Source organism: Pongo pygmaeus, chromosome 8, assembly GCF_028885625.2.
Source record: "Pongo pygmaeus isolate AG05252 chromosome 8, NHGRI_mPonPyg2-v2.0_pri, whole genome shotgun sequence".
Taxonomy (NCBI): domain Eukaryota; kingdom Metazoa; phylum Chordata; class Mammalia; order Primates; family Hominidae; genus Pongo; species Pongo pygmaeus.
Genome location: NC_072381.2, coordinates 15,776,426 through 15,790,675, shown reverse-complemented (window position 1 = coordinate 15,790,675; position 14,250 = coordinate 15,776,426). Strand labels below are relative to the sequence as shown.

Below are 14,250 nucleotides of genomic sequence, written 5' to 3'. Positions count from 1 at the left end.
GTAAAATAAGGAACAAATTTTGTTAAAATGCAGTGTATGGGGTCAAAAAGTGTTTTTAAAAATAAAGAACTCGGGAGACTGAGGCAGGAGAATGGCGTGAACCCGGGAGGCGGAGCTTGTAGTGAGCTGAGATCGCGCCACTGCACTCCAGCCTGGGCAACAGAGAGAGACTCCATCTCAAAAAAAAAAGGGAGCATCTGGAAAAAATTGATGATGACAGTGCTAAAACTAGCTAAGTAATGACCAGAGGAAAGAAAAAACTGGAAGACATTCTAAGGGAAGCTGGAAAGGCCAGGTCCATTTCAAAAAGCTTCTGAACAGACGCATGCCCAGTCATCAATATTTCCTGTGATGACATGTATTTCCTTTCCTGTCCTCTTATTTCAGTTTCCATTGAGGAATATCCTTGATAAGAAAGGAGTCATTATTTACATGTCCAAATCTAACTATGCAGGATTGAGATTCCCTCTACTTAATTCACTACATTTTGGCTATTTTAGGCATGTTAGAAGTTATGGAAACTCTTTTAAAAGTACAAGTTATAAGTAGTAAATTCCTAGTCCTAATGCCCTACAGACTTTTGATAACAATAGCCTTGAAATCAACGTGTTGGCCTGCCTATAGCTTACAACTGTACCATGAGCTCCTATTGGACAATGAGTTAGTGAATCATATTGGATGGAAAGCAAGATAAGCCACTACTGGAATTTTCTCTTTTGTGAACACTAGCATTGCAATGTCCAGTGAGACTGTGACCAGAAATGCAATTTCCCAATTTACCTAGCTTATTATAATAATTTATTTTTATTATTATTTTGTTTGTTTGAGATGGAGTCTTGCTCTGTCACCCAGGCTGGAGTGCAGTGGCATGATCTCGGCTCACTGCAACCTCTGCCTCCCGGGTTCAAGCGATTCTCCTGCCTCAGCCTCCCAAGTAGCTGGGCCTGCAGGCACGCATCACCATGCCCAGTTAATTTTTGTATTTTTAGTGGAGATGGGGTTTCACCATGTTGGCCAGGATAGTCTCGATCTCTTGACCTCATGATCTGCCCACCTTGGCCTTCCAAAGTGCTGGGATTACAGGCATGAGCCACCATGCCCGGCCATAATAGGATAACTTAAAATTAAGTTCCTATTAAAGAGCATAACAGTAGAAACACTTATTGGTGGCCCAGAAGATGACATCTACAAAGGTCATCTTGCACTGCCCCTTCTTCCTCAAGGTGTCACCTTTTGGGAATGACAGACCTATCTGCCTTCACTCAGCACGAGGGGGCAAAAGAGAGACACGTTATTGCCTCATGGGAAATTTGGAATATAGTCAAAGATAGAGATTTTATTTCTTCAAACGAACGTGAGTCATAAAACCCAATAGAGTAGCCAAAAGGGATGTTATTCTTGTTGATCTTACTAGAGAATCACAATGCTATCTGGTGTAAGAAAATAGACATAAATATGTTTAATAAATTACTTGGACAACATTTTAAAAATAAACATAAAACACATATTGATCATTTTTAATTTAGAAGTTTCTAGAGAAAATAACAAAATATCCTGAATTGGTTATTAAAAAATATTTCAGGAATGATAACGTTATAACATTTATGTATTTTGATCGTTCTAGGCAATGCTGATCCGGAAGGCCAGGGTTACTGCCAAGCAGGATTTAGTCTGGATTTTTATAAGGTGAATTATTTTGGTCTTGCAGTTTCTAATATTTAATCTGATTTTTTTTTACCCTCCGCCTCTCACTCCCACACCCCAAAACCACCACCACCACCAAAGAACCAAAGAATCTTGAGGAGCATACCTAGCCTGTTTGGGCAAATGCTTTCTAAAAAAATTTTTCCATTCACTTTTTATTTTTATGTAAATAATTTATGCACATAGCAGCCTATTAAATAGTAGAGAAATAGACATGATAAAAAGCAACAGCCTTTCTTCTTACCCTTTGTGACAATAATTTTTTAAATGAAAATCTAAAAAACTCAGTAAAGAAATGTTTCTTAAAAAGATCACAAGAATCTATTCATTGTTTTATTTGTTAACTGTAATTGACCAGTTACATTTAATATTAATATTAAAATTCATATATCCTTTCACAAAATTAAAAAGAGATGTTCAGTAAGAATGTAAAGGGAAAAGATTCTGTGGTTTTGAAAACAGTATAGAAAAATTTCATCAACGTATAAACTGCTTACTGTCTTTTATCGTACTTTTTATCATTACTTTTTTGTTTTTATATTTTCCACTGAGAGTTAAAGATATGAGGCATGAAAGGTGAGGATGTCAATTCATGAGAAAATGTTTATATTTGCTAGTCTTATATGTGTTTGCTCTTTCTCCTGAGAAGGGGGTGGCACTGGGGATGTATGGAAAAAAATAGGCATTACTATGGCCTTGAAATAAATTGGAACAGAATTTTATTTTTATCACCAAGGCTCAAAAGACCATGTCTGCAAAATTGCACAGCATTAAACATGTTGATATTTTGCTTATAAGAGGCAATGCCAAAAAACGGAATTTATCTCTCTCAAGGGAGAGAGTTCAACTTACCTAATTGAGTCAAATTAAAATTATTTAATATGATAACACACTAAATAATTGAAAACAAAAGAGGAAAGAAAATGAACTGCAGGCCTCAGAAGGATCTCTTTTAAAAATTGCTTTTTATGTGTAACAAATTGTTAGAGCAATGCTTATTAACAATTATTTATAACCCTTTAAAAATGTTTAGTATTTCTTTTCCAATTATGGTTGCTGTTGCTGTTTCTGTTTTGTAGAATGGAGACCTTATTGTGGGAGGACCTGGGAGTTTCTACTGGCAAGGTATGTTCTGTTGGCAGAGCAGAAAAGCACATTTGTTGTTACTAACAGAAGGATGGACCCAGAAGTAGTGTTAAATGTTTACTTTCTATTACCTTAATTTTATATCCTTATTCATAGTTTCTCAAATGAAGAGTTATTTCTTTTTTTTTGCTTTTAATATTTTATTTTAATTGACAAAACAGTTGTACATATTTATGGGGTACATGTGATATTTTCATACATGTATATGATGTGTAATGATCAAATCAGGGTAATTAGCATAACCATCACCTCAAACATTGATCATTTGTGTTGGGAACACTTTAAATCTCTTCTAGCTATTTAAAAATATGCAATAAATTGTTGTTAACTATATTTACCTTATAGTGCTATAGAATGTTAGAAATTATTCCCCCTACCAGGCTGTACTTTTGTGTACATTAACCCATCTCTGGCTATACCTGAATCTCTATTCATCTTTGCCTCTAGTAACCACTTTTCCACTCTCTACTTCAATGAGATCAACTTTTTTAGCTTCCATGTATGAGTGAGAACGAAAGCATCATTTTGATTTGTACTCTCATTTGTTTTGTTTTTGTTTTTTTTCTGAGACAGAGTTTCGCTCTTGTTGCCTAGGCTGGAGTGCAATAGCACGATCTCAACTCACTGCAACTTCTACCTCCCAGGTTCAAGCAATTCTCCTGCTTCAGCCTCCTGAGTAGCTGGGAATACAGGTGCCCACCACCATGCCCAGCTAATTTTTGTATTTTCAGTAGAGACAGGGTTTCACCATGTTGGCCAGGCTGATCTCAAACTCTTGAACTCAGGTGATCCACCTGCCTCGGCCTCCCAAAGTGCTAGGATTACAGGCGTAAGCCACTGCCCAGCCTGTACTCTGTAATGTAAATAATATTTTAAAATACTCTTGCAACTTAACAATTCATTTCTCCATCAACAATGTGTTGAGGCTCTGCCAAGCTCTGTGGTAGAGGCTGGGGACACATTAATGAGTAAAAACAGACATTGTTCTTACTGTCATGGAGGTTAATATCTAGAGAATGATAACAGGCATTAATCGAACTCTCACAGGGGTACCCAAGAACCCCCAACTGTGATACACAATCCGAAGCAAAGGCATGTGGTGATGGGGCTGGGAGAAATTAGGAGGCTTCTCCTCGGTGGCTGTGGTTAGGTGTGTTTTGTCCTCCGACCATTGGCTGACAGGGAGCTGGAATACAACCTTGCTCTGCTTACGGAGCCATGAACCCAGGTACAGACAGCATCTGCCGAGAGGAAACGACGTCTTCTAATTCTTGCTAAGGTGCTGCATAGGCCAGCAGCAGCGCAAAGTTAACTTGGAAAGCAAACAACCCTGAACTGAGATCTGGACCTTACGTAGGAGTAACCTAGGTGAAGAGAGGAGGGACCACGTGCAGATGTTCTGTGGGAGGCAGGAGGGCAGTGTAGGTGAGAACGGAGGAAAGTCAAGGTGACCGGAGTTAGTGAGGGAAGAAGAGCTTGGGTGGTATGGAGTGGCCCCCTAATTTAACAGAAGAATGGATGATGTGAAATTAACATGATGTTAATTTAAAAATTTATCATAAATTTTTATGATATTTTTATCATAAATTATGTTAATTTCACATCATCCATTCTTTTGGTTGAAAAAACGTTGGATACAAATGATTTGCTGAAAATTTACCATAGCAATGGCATATAGAAGCATTTATCTGAGACAAAGAAATTTAAAATTTTATTCAGGTTTCACATTGCAGGCTTGCAGTCCATGCTAAGCAGTTTTGTCTTTATTCTACAAACTATGGAAAACCACTGGGGGATTTTAAGAGTTTAAATAGATGGCTTTAGCTAGAGTAAGAAGCTGTTGTTTGTCCTGAGTGTAGTGACAAACTATGAAGTGAGTTTAAGCATGGAGTGCTACAATCGAATTTATGTTTTGAAAAGATCATTCTGGCTGCGTTACAGAAAATAGATTGAAAGTTGGCCAACGTGAAATATCAGCAAAGTAGTTACAAGGTTGTTCCAAGGATATAAACTAATTTTAAGTTTATAAGGTAAACAAGTTGTATAAGTTTCAGGTAAAGATGTCTGTTTCTTAGAGCGATGATGGTACTGACTGTAAAAGAAGAGAAATGTAAGAAATACTTTGGAGGCAAAATAAGCAGCCTAAATGATGGGTTGGATGTATGGTGGTAAGGGAAGAAAGATGGTAAGGGAGTGTTTCTGACGCCTGCTACTGAATGGCTGTAGGTGGATGCCGCTCACTGAGATACAGAACACTGGAAGAGGACCCGTTTAGAGTGGGCTGGAGAGGGAAGATGATGAGTTTACTTCTTGTTCTGTTGTGTATGAAAATATTTGAGATACCCAAAGGGTTTCACCTAAGTATTTAGGGCTTAAGCCCAGAGAATATCTAGAGTGAAATATAAATTTTCGTCACTTGCATACTGGTGATAACTCAGGCCATGGGTATAGACGGGAGGCCTAGAGAGAGAATACTGAGAAGATTCTGTAATTTGGGCTATAAAGTTTAGGATAGAGTAGAATCTGAGATTAAGAGTTGAGGAAGGAATTTTTTTAATGGAAGAAACTTGATCATGTTTAAAAGTCATTGAGAAAGATCCAGGAGAGATAGATTTATGATTTTTTTTTTTTTGAGACAAGTCTCACTTTGTCACCCAGGTTGGAGTACAGTAGTGTGATCTTGGCTCACTGCAACCTCTGCCTCCCAGGTTTAAGTGATTCTCCTGCCTCAGCCTCCTGAGTAGCTGGGACTAAAGTTGCATGCCACCACACCTGGCTAATTTTTGTATTTTTAGTAGAGACAGGGTTTCACAATGTTGGTTAGGCTGGTCTCGAACTGCTGACCTCATGATCCGCCCGCCTCGGCCTCCCAAAGTTCTGGGATTACAGGCGTGAGCCACCGCGCCCAGAGGATTTATGATAAAATTGTATATAAACTTAATGTTAAGCTCAATTCATGCATATACAATTATAAACATCAAATAATTAACATTTTGGTATTTAAAAACTACTTTGCAAACTGAAAAACTATATATTTTGCACAACAGATGGCTACAAAATTAAAATTATATTTATGGAAGGTTTTCTTCTAATTCACTTGGTTAATTTCACATAATCCATTCTTTTCCTTAAACTGAAAAAATGTCTAAGACAAATGATTTGCTAAAAATTTGCCATAGCAATGGCATATAGAAACATGTTTGAGACATAGAATTTAAAATTTTATTCAGGTTTAAGATGATAATGTTTATAGACATAGCTAAAGGAAACAGCAAAGACAGTGTGTATGTGGGATGGAGGAAAGAGGGTATTTAGCTCTAACCCAGAGACAACTGGCAAATTCTACAGGCAGTGCTCAGAAACTCATGTGTAAATACCATTGTCTTAATATCAGAATAGTCATTTCAAATCCCAGTCACTTGGCAATATTTATGATCTAGTTAGACAGTTTCATTTTTTTGTGGACTTCCAACAGAAAGACTGTGGGAATTATGTGTGAATTTCCAAAGACTAATTTGGCTTTCAAATTCATGTTAAATGCTAGTCTTTTGAAAGCATTTCTTCAGTTTTCTCCCAAAGAGCATGATATCACACTTTTGCCTTAGATGTCCATGGTAAACATGGGAATGGCTAGAAATTGCAGCGGAAATTGCTGGTTGTCTTTTAGATACTTGTCTACCCCAATGCAATCTTATTTCAAGACTTCTGACAGTGACTTTTGAGATAGATTAACCAAAGTTCTTATCATGTCAATGTTGGTGCCCATGGATTTCTCTTTTGCTGAATTTTGGATCTCACTGGACCTAGGTGCTTCCCATTGTCCTAATTTTATGCTCTCTCTATATTTTAGCAACAAAAGCAGATGGCTCAAAGATTTTGCAATTCCTTCATTTAACTTAGCTGATATATTTTATCATCTATTAATCAGATATGTGATTTAGATTGAATACAATATCTATCCTTTGCAAGAGCACAAAAAGTTTTATTAGAATGCCAAAGGAAACGTTGGTTGTAATGCCTGATATCCTACTAGCAAAACCATATGACCTTAGAGAATGCACTCTAGCTCTTTGGGCTTCAGTTTCTCCACCTACAAGAAGCTATATTTGACCAAATGATCGCAAAGCTTCCTTCCAGGTGGAATATTCCAGAATAAAAATTACATCATGGCCGGGTGCTGTGGCTCACACCTGTAATCCCAGCACTTTGGGAGGCTGAGGCAAGCAGATCACGAAGTCAGGAATTTGAGACTGCCCTTGCCAACATAGTGAAACCGCATCTCTACTACAAATACAAAAAATTAGCCGGGCATGGTGGTAGGTGCCTGTAGTCCCACCTACTTGGGAGGCTGAGGCAGGAGAATCACTTGAACCTGGAGGCAGAGGTTGCAGTGAACTGAGATTGCACCGTTGCACTCCAGCCCAGGCAACAGTGCGAGACTCCGTCCCAAAAAACAAAAACAAACAAACAAACAAAAATTACATCACATAAATTTTACTTGCAAATTTGGCCTCCACTCTTGGATACTTTTATCATTTGGAGGTAGAGTGTGTATGTTGAAAGCAGCAGGAAGCCCAATAAAATATTGTAGTTCATCTCAGGTCTTCTGTCAGAATGGAAAGTTCTACCCAGCTGTAACTAACTCTGCCTTGGAGTTCGAGTGGCAGGCAGGAAAATTCATCATCAAAAAGCAAGCAATTCCACCATAGCTTTCAAGGGAACATGTGTCTGCTCACGGAGGGCCTGCCTCTTGCATTCACTAAGTTAACATATTAATTTGTTTAAACACAGGGCAAGTGATCACTGCCAGTGTTGCAGATATCATTGCAAATTACTCATTCAAGGATATCCTCAGGAAATTGGCAGGAGAAAAGCAGACGGAAGTGGCTCCAGCTTCCTATGATGACAGTTACCTTGGTAAGACCCATTGCCCAAGACATTTGTGGTTTTTCAAAAGACAAGCATAGTAAATGTAGATGCAAGTTTTATCCCTGACTTATCCAATGTTATTTGGCATCTTTTACAAATGTTCTCTTATTAGAGTGGACTCGATTTTTCTTTTCTTTTTAATACTGCTATTTTTCCAGCCATGATGTGTAATACATAATTTGAGCAGCTATTTTGTTGGCTCCATAGCAGTCTTTTGAACATGAATTATTTCACCAGTAGTAGATACTATGTATTAGCAGGGCTGCTACCAGTGTGACAGGGACAGCATGATAGCAGTCTTCTTAGTTAACAGAGATGCACAAGAGAAGTTTGAGTTGCTGGAATATTCTCAAATTGTATTATGCACAAACCACACAATGTCATTTCACCACTACTGTTTCCCACCTTTGGTATCCTAGTGGCCTTTTGATTGCTTGATGAATTTGAAAAAGAAATGTGACTATATTTTGTCAATGTAGCTAGCACCTCACTTTAGAGCTAAATGAAATTGTAGAAAACCATCACGAGAGGCATTAGCAAGTAGGTCGTGCTGGTGACCAGAAAGAGCAAAACCTGACCCCAAAGGAAATCTTTCAGAGTGTTCTGATTATTTTCTATCAGCAGCTCTTAAAATGCAACAGCCACCATTTACACTCAAGGTAGATTATGAAATATCCATGCTTTTAAAATTGACTCGGAATCTGTTTATTTTTATTTTTATTTTTTAGCTATGTTCCTACTTAAGTAGTAGATAATCTATTATGCATTCAGGAGTTAGTATAAAAATGTTCCTTTCGATGTGATTAATTTTTCCCTTTATAGAATCTCTACTTTTATAATATTTGTAGAGATTTCTAAATAAAGCAGTACCATGGTAGCCCTTTCACCTTTTTCTAGATATCACTCATTTGGTTAAGTCATTAAGTGTGATTAGTTTGTTTCTTTTTCTTTAAAACAGGATACTCAGTTGCTGCTGGGGAGTTTACTGGGGATTCTCAGCAAGGTGAGAGACATTGTGGAGTTTAAATCACTTATAAAGCATGGGGAAATGGTAAAATGGCATATAAAGTTTTTTCTATCAATGTGATTTTATTTGCTATACAAAAGGGATATTAATGGAATCCCAGAGTGCCTATATTTTGTAGAAAAAATACTTTGATACAGCATTTTAAGTCTGAAAGAATTTCATAAGAATGAATATCAACTTTATAAAATCTAGTTAAGCAATAAAATATTAGGTCCATAGTCCCACGTTATGAATGAAAAATATAGATGATTAAATGCCATGTTGTTAGTGACAGAACAAATATGTGAAATTAAGGTCCCTTTTTAACTTTCATTTCTAGTACCTCTCATATCGAACATGTCCAAAATTACTCTCCCCAACCAACTCCAATCCAACACCTCAACCTTACTTCCTTTTTCCTCTTTGAACATACCCAAACCCCAAATAACAGAACAAACGAATCCCTATCTCCTATATATCCCTTCTGTCCTGTCTTCTCTACTTTGCTGTGGCTGTTGCCTACTGGGACTGATGGACATGAAATAATGAACACAGAATACCTAATTAAATAATGGTAAGTGCTAGGATAAAATTCTAAACATAGAGTAAGGAAAGCTGTGGTGTTAAGAAAACATTTGAATAGAACCTGGGATGATGAGGGCGGGGGGTCAGACAGACAAAGGGGCAGGGGCCAACTTCTATATTCTAAGGTGTGTAGAAAATGGGGGTGTTCAAGGACCTCAGCTTGACTGCCAAACTTTGATAGTGAAATGAGATTGGCTTCAAGAAAAGTCTGGACTCAGATCATGTCCAGTTTTACGGGTCATGGAAAACGATTCTGGGATCTATTCAACATACAGGGGAGAAGACATGAAAGGTTTCAGCTGAGGAGTAAATATAATCCAATTATGCTTGTAATCTAAAAGAAAAAAGAGAACAAATCACACTGGCTGCCTATGTAAATTTGATTGAGATGAGAGTAAGGAAGAATGGTATCACATATGTCACTTTTCTCTTCATGTCTACCTCCTTGAAGGCAAGATCTAAGTATTGTTATGTATTGTTCGTATTTATCTCCTTTACAAAGACTAGACCATGTGTTGCTCATAATAGATTCATATGGGAAACAGCCTGACAGAAATAATTTGAATCTTTGGAGTCAAGATCCACACAGGTTCAAGTTCTGACTTCACAGACTCTCTACTCCTTAGGCTATGACATCCTCTCTGGTTCTTATTTGCTCATCTTTAAATGACACTAATATTAACTAACTCAAAATAATGTTCTGAAGATTGCATGAGCTAATGCATGAGAAATACTTAGATACAAGGCAATAAATGGGAGCTTTCACTTAACAGGTAATATTTATTGAATGAGTCAATCATCAGTCAGTATTTACCATTTTCCATCTTGTTTCATATGAACACTGACTGCATTTCACTAATGCAAGTGGTTTAATTCACAAATAATTAAGAGTAAATGAAATATGGTCACCTCTAGGAATCATCACAGATCCTTTCATAGTTTTGTGTTAAGGTATACAAAGCAAAAAATCATAAACAAAGCTTTGCAGTTCAGGTTGAAGATAATCAGGTTTTTATTTTTTCCTTTCAAAGAACATTTTTGTTTTAGGTACAAACTAATTCATAAAGGACTTGTCCTCTCATTATGTCTTCTTCAAGGTATTAAAAGGCAGTATATTGTAACGCTTAAGAGCCTGGACTCTGGAGCCAGACCTCTTGGGTTTAAACCCTGACCTCACTACTTACTATCTGTGTGACCTTGGAAAAGTTACCTAGCATCTTAGTGCCTCCAATGTTTTTCATTGCTAAAATAAGGATGATGATGCTAATAGTATTGTCTACCTCATAAGATTCTTGTGAGAATTAAATGAGTTAACTCTGTGTATCCATAAAACAGTACAAGGCCTGATATCTAAAAGGTGCTGTTGGCTTTAAGAAAAACCATTGAATTAGGAACCATTAAAGATAGTATTGAGTAACTACTGCCTTGAAAAAGGTCAAATCTAAAAATCACTAAAAATTTTACAAAGGAAACTGTAAAACATGCCAAATTATTACGATTTTTTAATGTGGCATTAGGAGTATTGTTGGACTGGGTGTGGTGGCTCACACACCAGTAATTCCAGCACTTTGGAAGGCCAAGGTGGGGGAATTGCTTGAGCTCAGGAGTTCTATACCAGCCTGGGCAACATAGTGAGACCTCTTCTCAAAAATACAAAAAGTAGCTGGGCGTGGTGGCATGCACCTGTAGTCCCAGCTTAGGAGGCTGGGAGGCTGAGGCAGGAGGATCGCTTGACCCTGTGAGGTCAAGGTTGAAGTAAGTCATGATTGCACCCGTGCACTCCAGCCTTGGGTGACACATTGAGATCTTGTCAAAAAAAAAAAAGAGTCCTGTTGGAAAGCTCTCAGGAATAGTATTCAGTTTTGACTCAAGAAAATAAATAATGATGCACAAGAGTACATTGTAGGGAAAGATGGTAGAAAACAGTAGTGATTTTCCATCAGACCTCAGAAATATCTGAAAAATGGATTGGGTTTTAAGTGTTTTGAGGATATCTAAAATAAAAGGATATTTTGTGTTTTGAGGATATCTAAAATATCTAAAATAAAATAAAAAGTGTTTTGAGGATATCTAAACTATTTAAAATAAAATATCTAAAATAAAATTCTGAAAATGGATTGTGTTTTAAGTGTTTTGAGGATATCTAAAATAAAAGCACTATCGAGGAGCATCGCAATCAGCTCACCAGACCACTACAAATCCAGGACTGTGCATGTTCATGATTTACTTAATTAGACAACAGGGAATGAGAATTCTATTTTAAAAAAAACAGTGAGCACTTCAATGTCCTCTAGATGATGGGTTCTTAATATGGATCCTCACACTGCTAGGTGGGACGTGGATGGGCTTCACTGGATTGGAACCCCTAAAAATTACATGCAAGATTTGATTGTGTATAATTTTTCTGCTGAGAGGATCCATAGCTTTCTTCCAATTTTCATACATGTTCATGACTCGAAAAAGGTTAACAGCCTTTGTTGTCACTTTAGAATGAGGTGTAGTGAGCTAAAGCCCAAGAAAGTAATCTGTCCCTAACCAATTCCAGGAATGTAATTTGATGTGTTGGAAAGAATGTTGACTTTGCTGTCCATTTTCGACTTGTACTACTCACCAAATATGATTTCAACGGTGATAGAACCTTTCTAAGCTGCAAATGAAAGAAATATTTTTGCTTCTCACTAGTCAGGATGCTACTCAAGTCATGTGTTCCCAGGTCAAGGATCTAAATTTTTCCTGATTATGTTAATTATTAAAAACCTTCTGGCCATGTACAGTGGCTCAGGCCTGTAATCCCAGCACTCTAGGAGGCCGAAGCAGATGGATGGCTTGAACCCAGGAGTTTGAGACCAGCCTGGGCAACATAGTGAGACCCTGTCTCTACAAAATATACAAAAACTAGCCAGGCATGGTGGCATGTACCTGTGGTCCCAGCTATTCAGGAAGCTGAGGTAGGAGGATGGCTTGAGCCCAGGAGGTTGAGGCTGCAGTGAGCCATGATGATCATGCCACTACACTCCAGGCTGGGTGACAGAGTAAGACCCTGTTTAAACAAAAAAAAAAAAAAAAAAAAAAAAAAAAAAAAAAAAAAAAAGGACCTTCTGAAGATTTCACCTTGAGTTATTGAAAAGGAAAAGTCTCCTATTTTTTCTTCCAACTGAATATTTTTTGTAGTTGAGTGACAGTTCAAACTTGCCTTAGACCCCAAGCAATTAAGCTGTCCTGATCATTTATTAAAAAAATTAGGAGCATCTTTACTCAATATTACATTTAATAACTCCTTAGAGTTGTGGTCATATGAGATTGCAGACTTCACAGTTACTGGGTGGGATGACTGATATTTTAAAAACAAAATTCCTGATGTTTGTGGGATGGGAGAAGTTATGGTTGCCATATTTCTCAAATGGCCCAATCCTCTAGAATCTGTCCTCACCCACAGGCCTGACCCTGAAATCAGTCAACCCTATTATATCTGATTGTGGTTTGTTTTTAGTGTCAGGAGAACTTAATTTATACCAAATAAAGATTATTGAAAACTGGACAGGGTACTACCAGTTCCGTCAACTTTCCTGGCAGTCTATCCAGATTGCTTAGTTTTTCTGAACCCTGTATTATGATTCAAGAGCATGTTTCCCCTGCCCTCCTATTGCTGTAGATGAATCATCCACGTTCCTGTCCAAGGCTCCCCTCTCTGCTTCGCACCTGATCCCGTTCCCTCCCTTGACTCTGAGACGGAACCAGAACTGTAATTTTTATACTAGTACAAAAGATGTCACTATAGTAAAAGCTGGAAGAATCAGAGTAAGAGGTCTAATTTATAAACCACATGCAGACCCAAGAAGCCAGATTCATGAACTAGAGACCGAAGTGCAGAGAGACTTGTAAGGAAGACATAAAGTATGACGAAGTATGACTTCTGTTTTTCTGTTTTCTATTATCTGGAGAAGAAACAAAAGCTAATGGAACAGTAAACGCAAAACCCTGGCTTGAAACTTCCAACCCTCTACATCAGCAATCCACAACCTTTTTGGTACCAGGGACCGGTTTCACAGATGTGGGGGTGAGGGATGGTTTTGGGATGAAACTGTTTCACCTCAGATCATCAGGCATTAGTTAGATTCTCAAGAGGAGTGTGCAACCTAGATCGCTTGCGTGCACAGTTCACAATAGGGTTCGCGCTCTTGTGAGAATGTAATGCCACCGCTGATCTGACAGGAGGCAGGGCTCAGGCTGTAATGTGAGCAATGGGGAGTGGCTGTAAATACAGATGAAACTTCATTCTGGCTCGCCTGAGGCTCACCTCCTACTGTGTGTGGCCGGGCTCCCAACAGGCCACAGACAGGTACTGGTTGATGGCCTGAGGCTTGGGGACCCCTGCTCTATATGACAGCCACTCATTTTACAAGCACTGTCTTTACCACTTTTATTATATGGCGTGTGTGTGTGTGTGTGTGTGTGTGTGTGTGTAATTCCCCTTCTAAATGACTATTTTCATCCCCAGAATTGGTTGCTGGAGTTCCAAGAGGAGCACAGAATTTTGGATATGTGAGTACTGAGAACGCATTATAGGAATAGGGTATTTTCTTGTACAGATGCTCCTTGATGGAATTACATCCGAATAAACCCATCATAAATTGAAAATACTGTAAATTGAAAACACATTTAATACACCTAATCCACCAAACATCATAGCTTACCTAACCTACCTTAAACATGCTCAGAACACTTACATTAGCCCACACTTGGGCAAAAGCCTATTGTATAATAAAGTGTTTGTATCTCAAGTAAGAGTATCATATCGCATATTGCTAGTCTGGGAAAAGATCAAAACTCAAAATTCAAAGTATGATTATTACAGAATGTGTATCACTTTTGAACCACTG

The 14,250-nt window shown here is 38.0% G+C and overlaps 1 protein-coding gene across 1 annotated transcript in view; it reads left to right on the top strand.

The window, feature by feature from the left end:
• Positions 1-14,250, top strand: part of ITGA8 (integrin subunit alpha 8) — a 199,477-nt gene that overhangs the window by 38,359 nt on the left and 146,868 nt on the right. Inside the window, exons 5-9 of the mRNA XM_054436441.2 lie at positions 1,625-1,686; positions 2,784-2,829; positions 7,642-7,767; positions 8,738-8,782; positions 13,869-13,912. Coding sequence (XP_054292416.1) covers positions 1,625-1,686; positions 2,784-2,829; positions 7,642-7,767; positions 8,738-8,782; positions 13,869-13,912 — 323 coding nt within the window. The remainder of the gene's footprint in view (positions 1-1,624; positions 1,687-2,783; positions 2,830-7,641; positions 7,768-8,737; positions 8,783-13,868; positions 13,913-14,250) is intronic.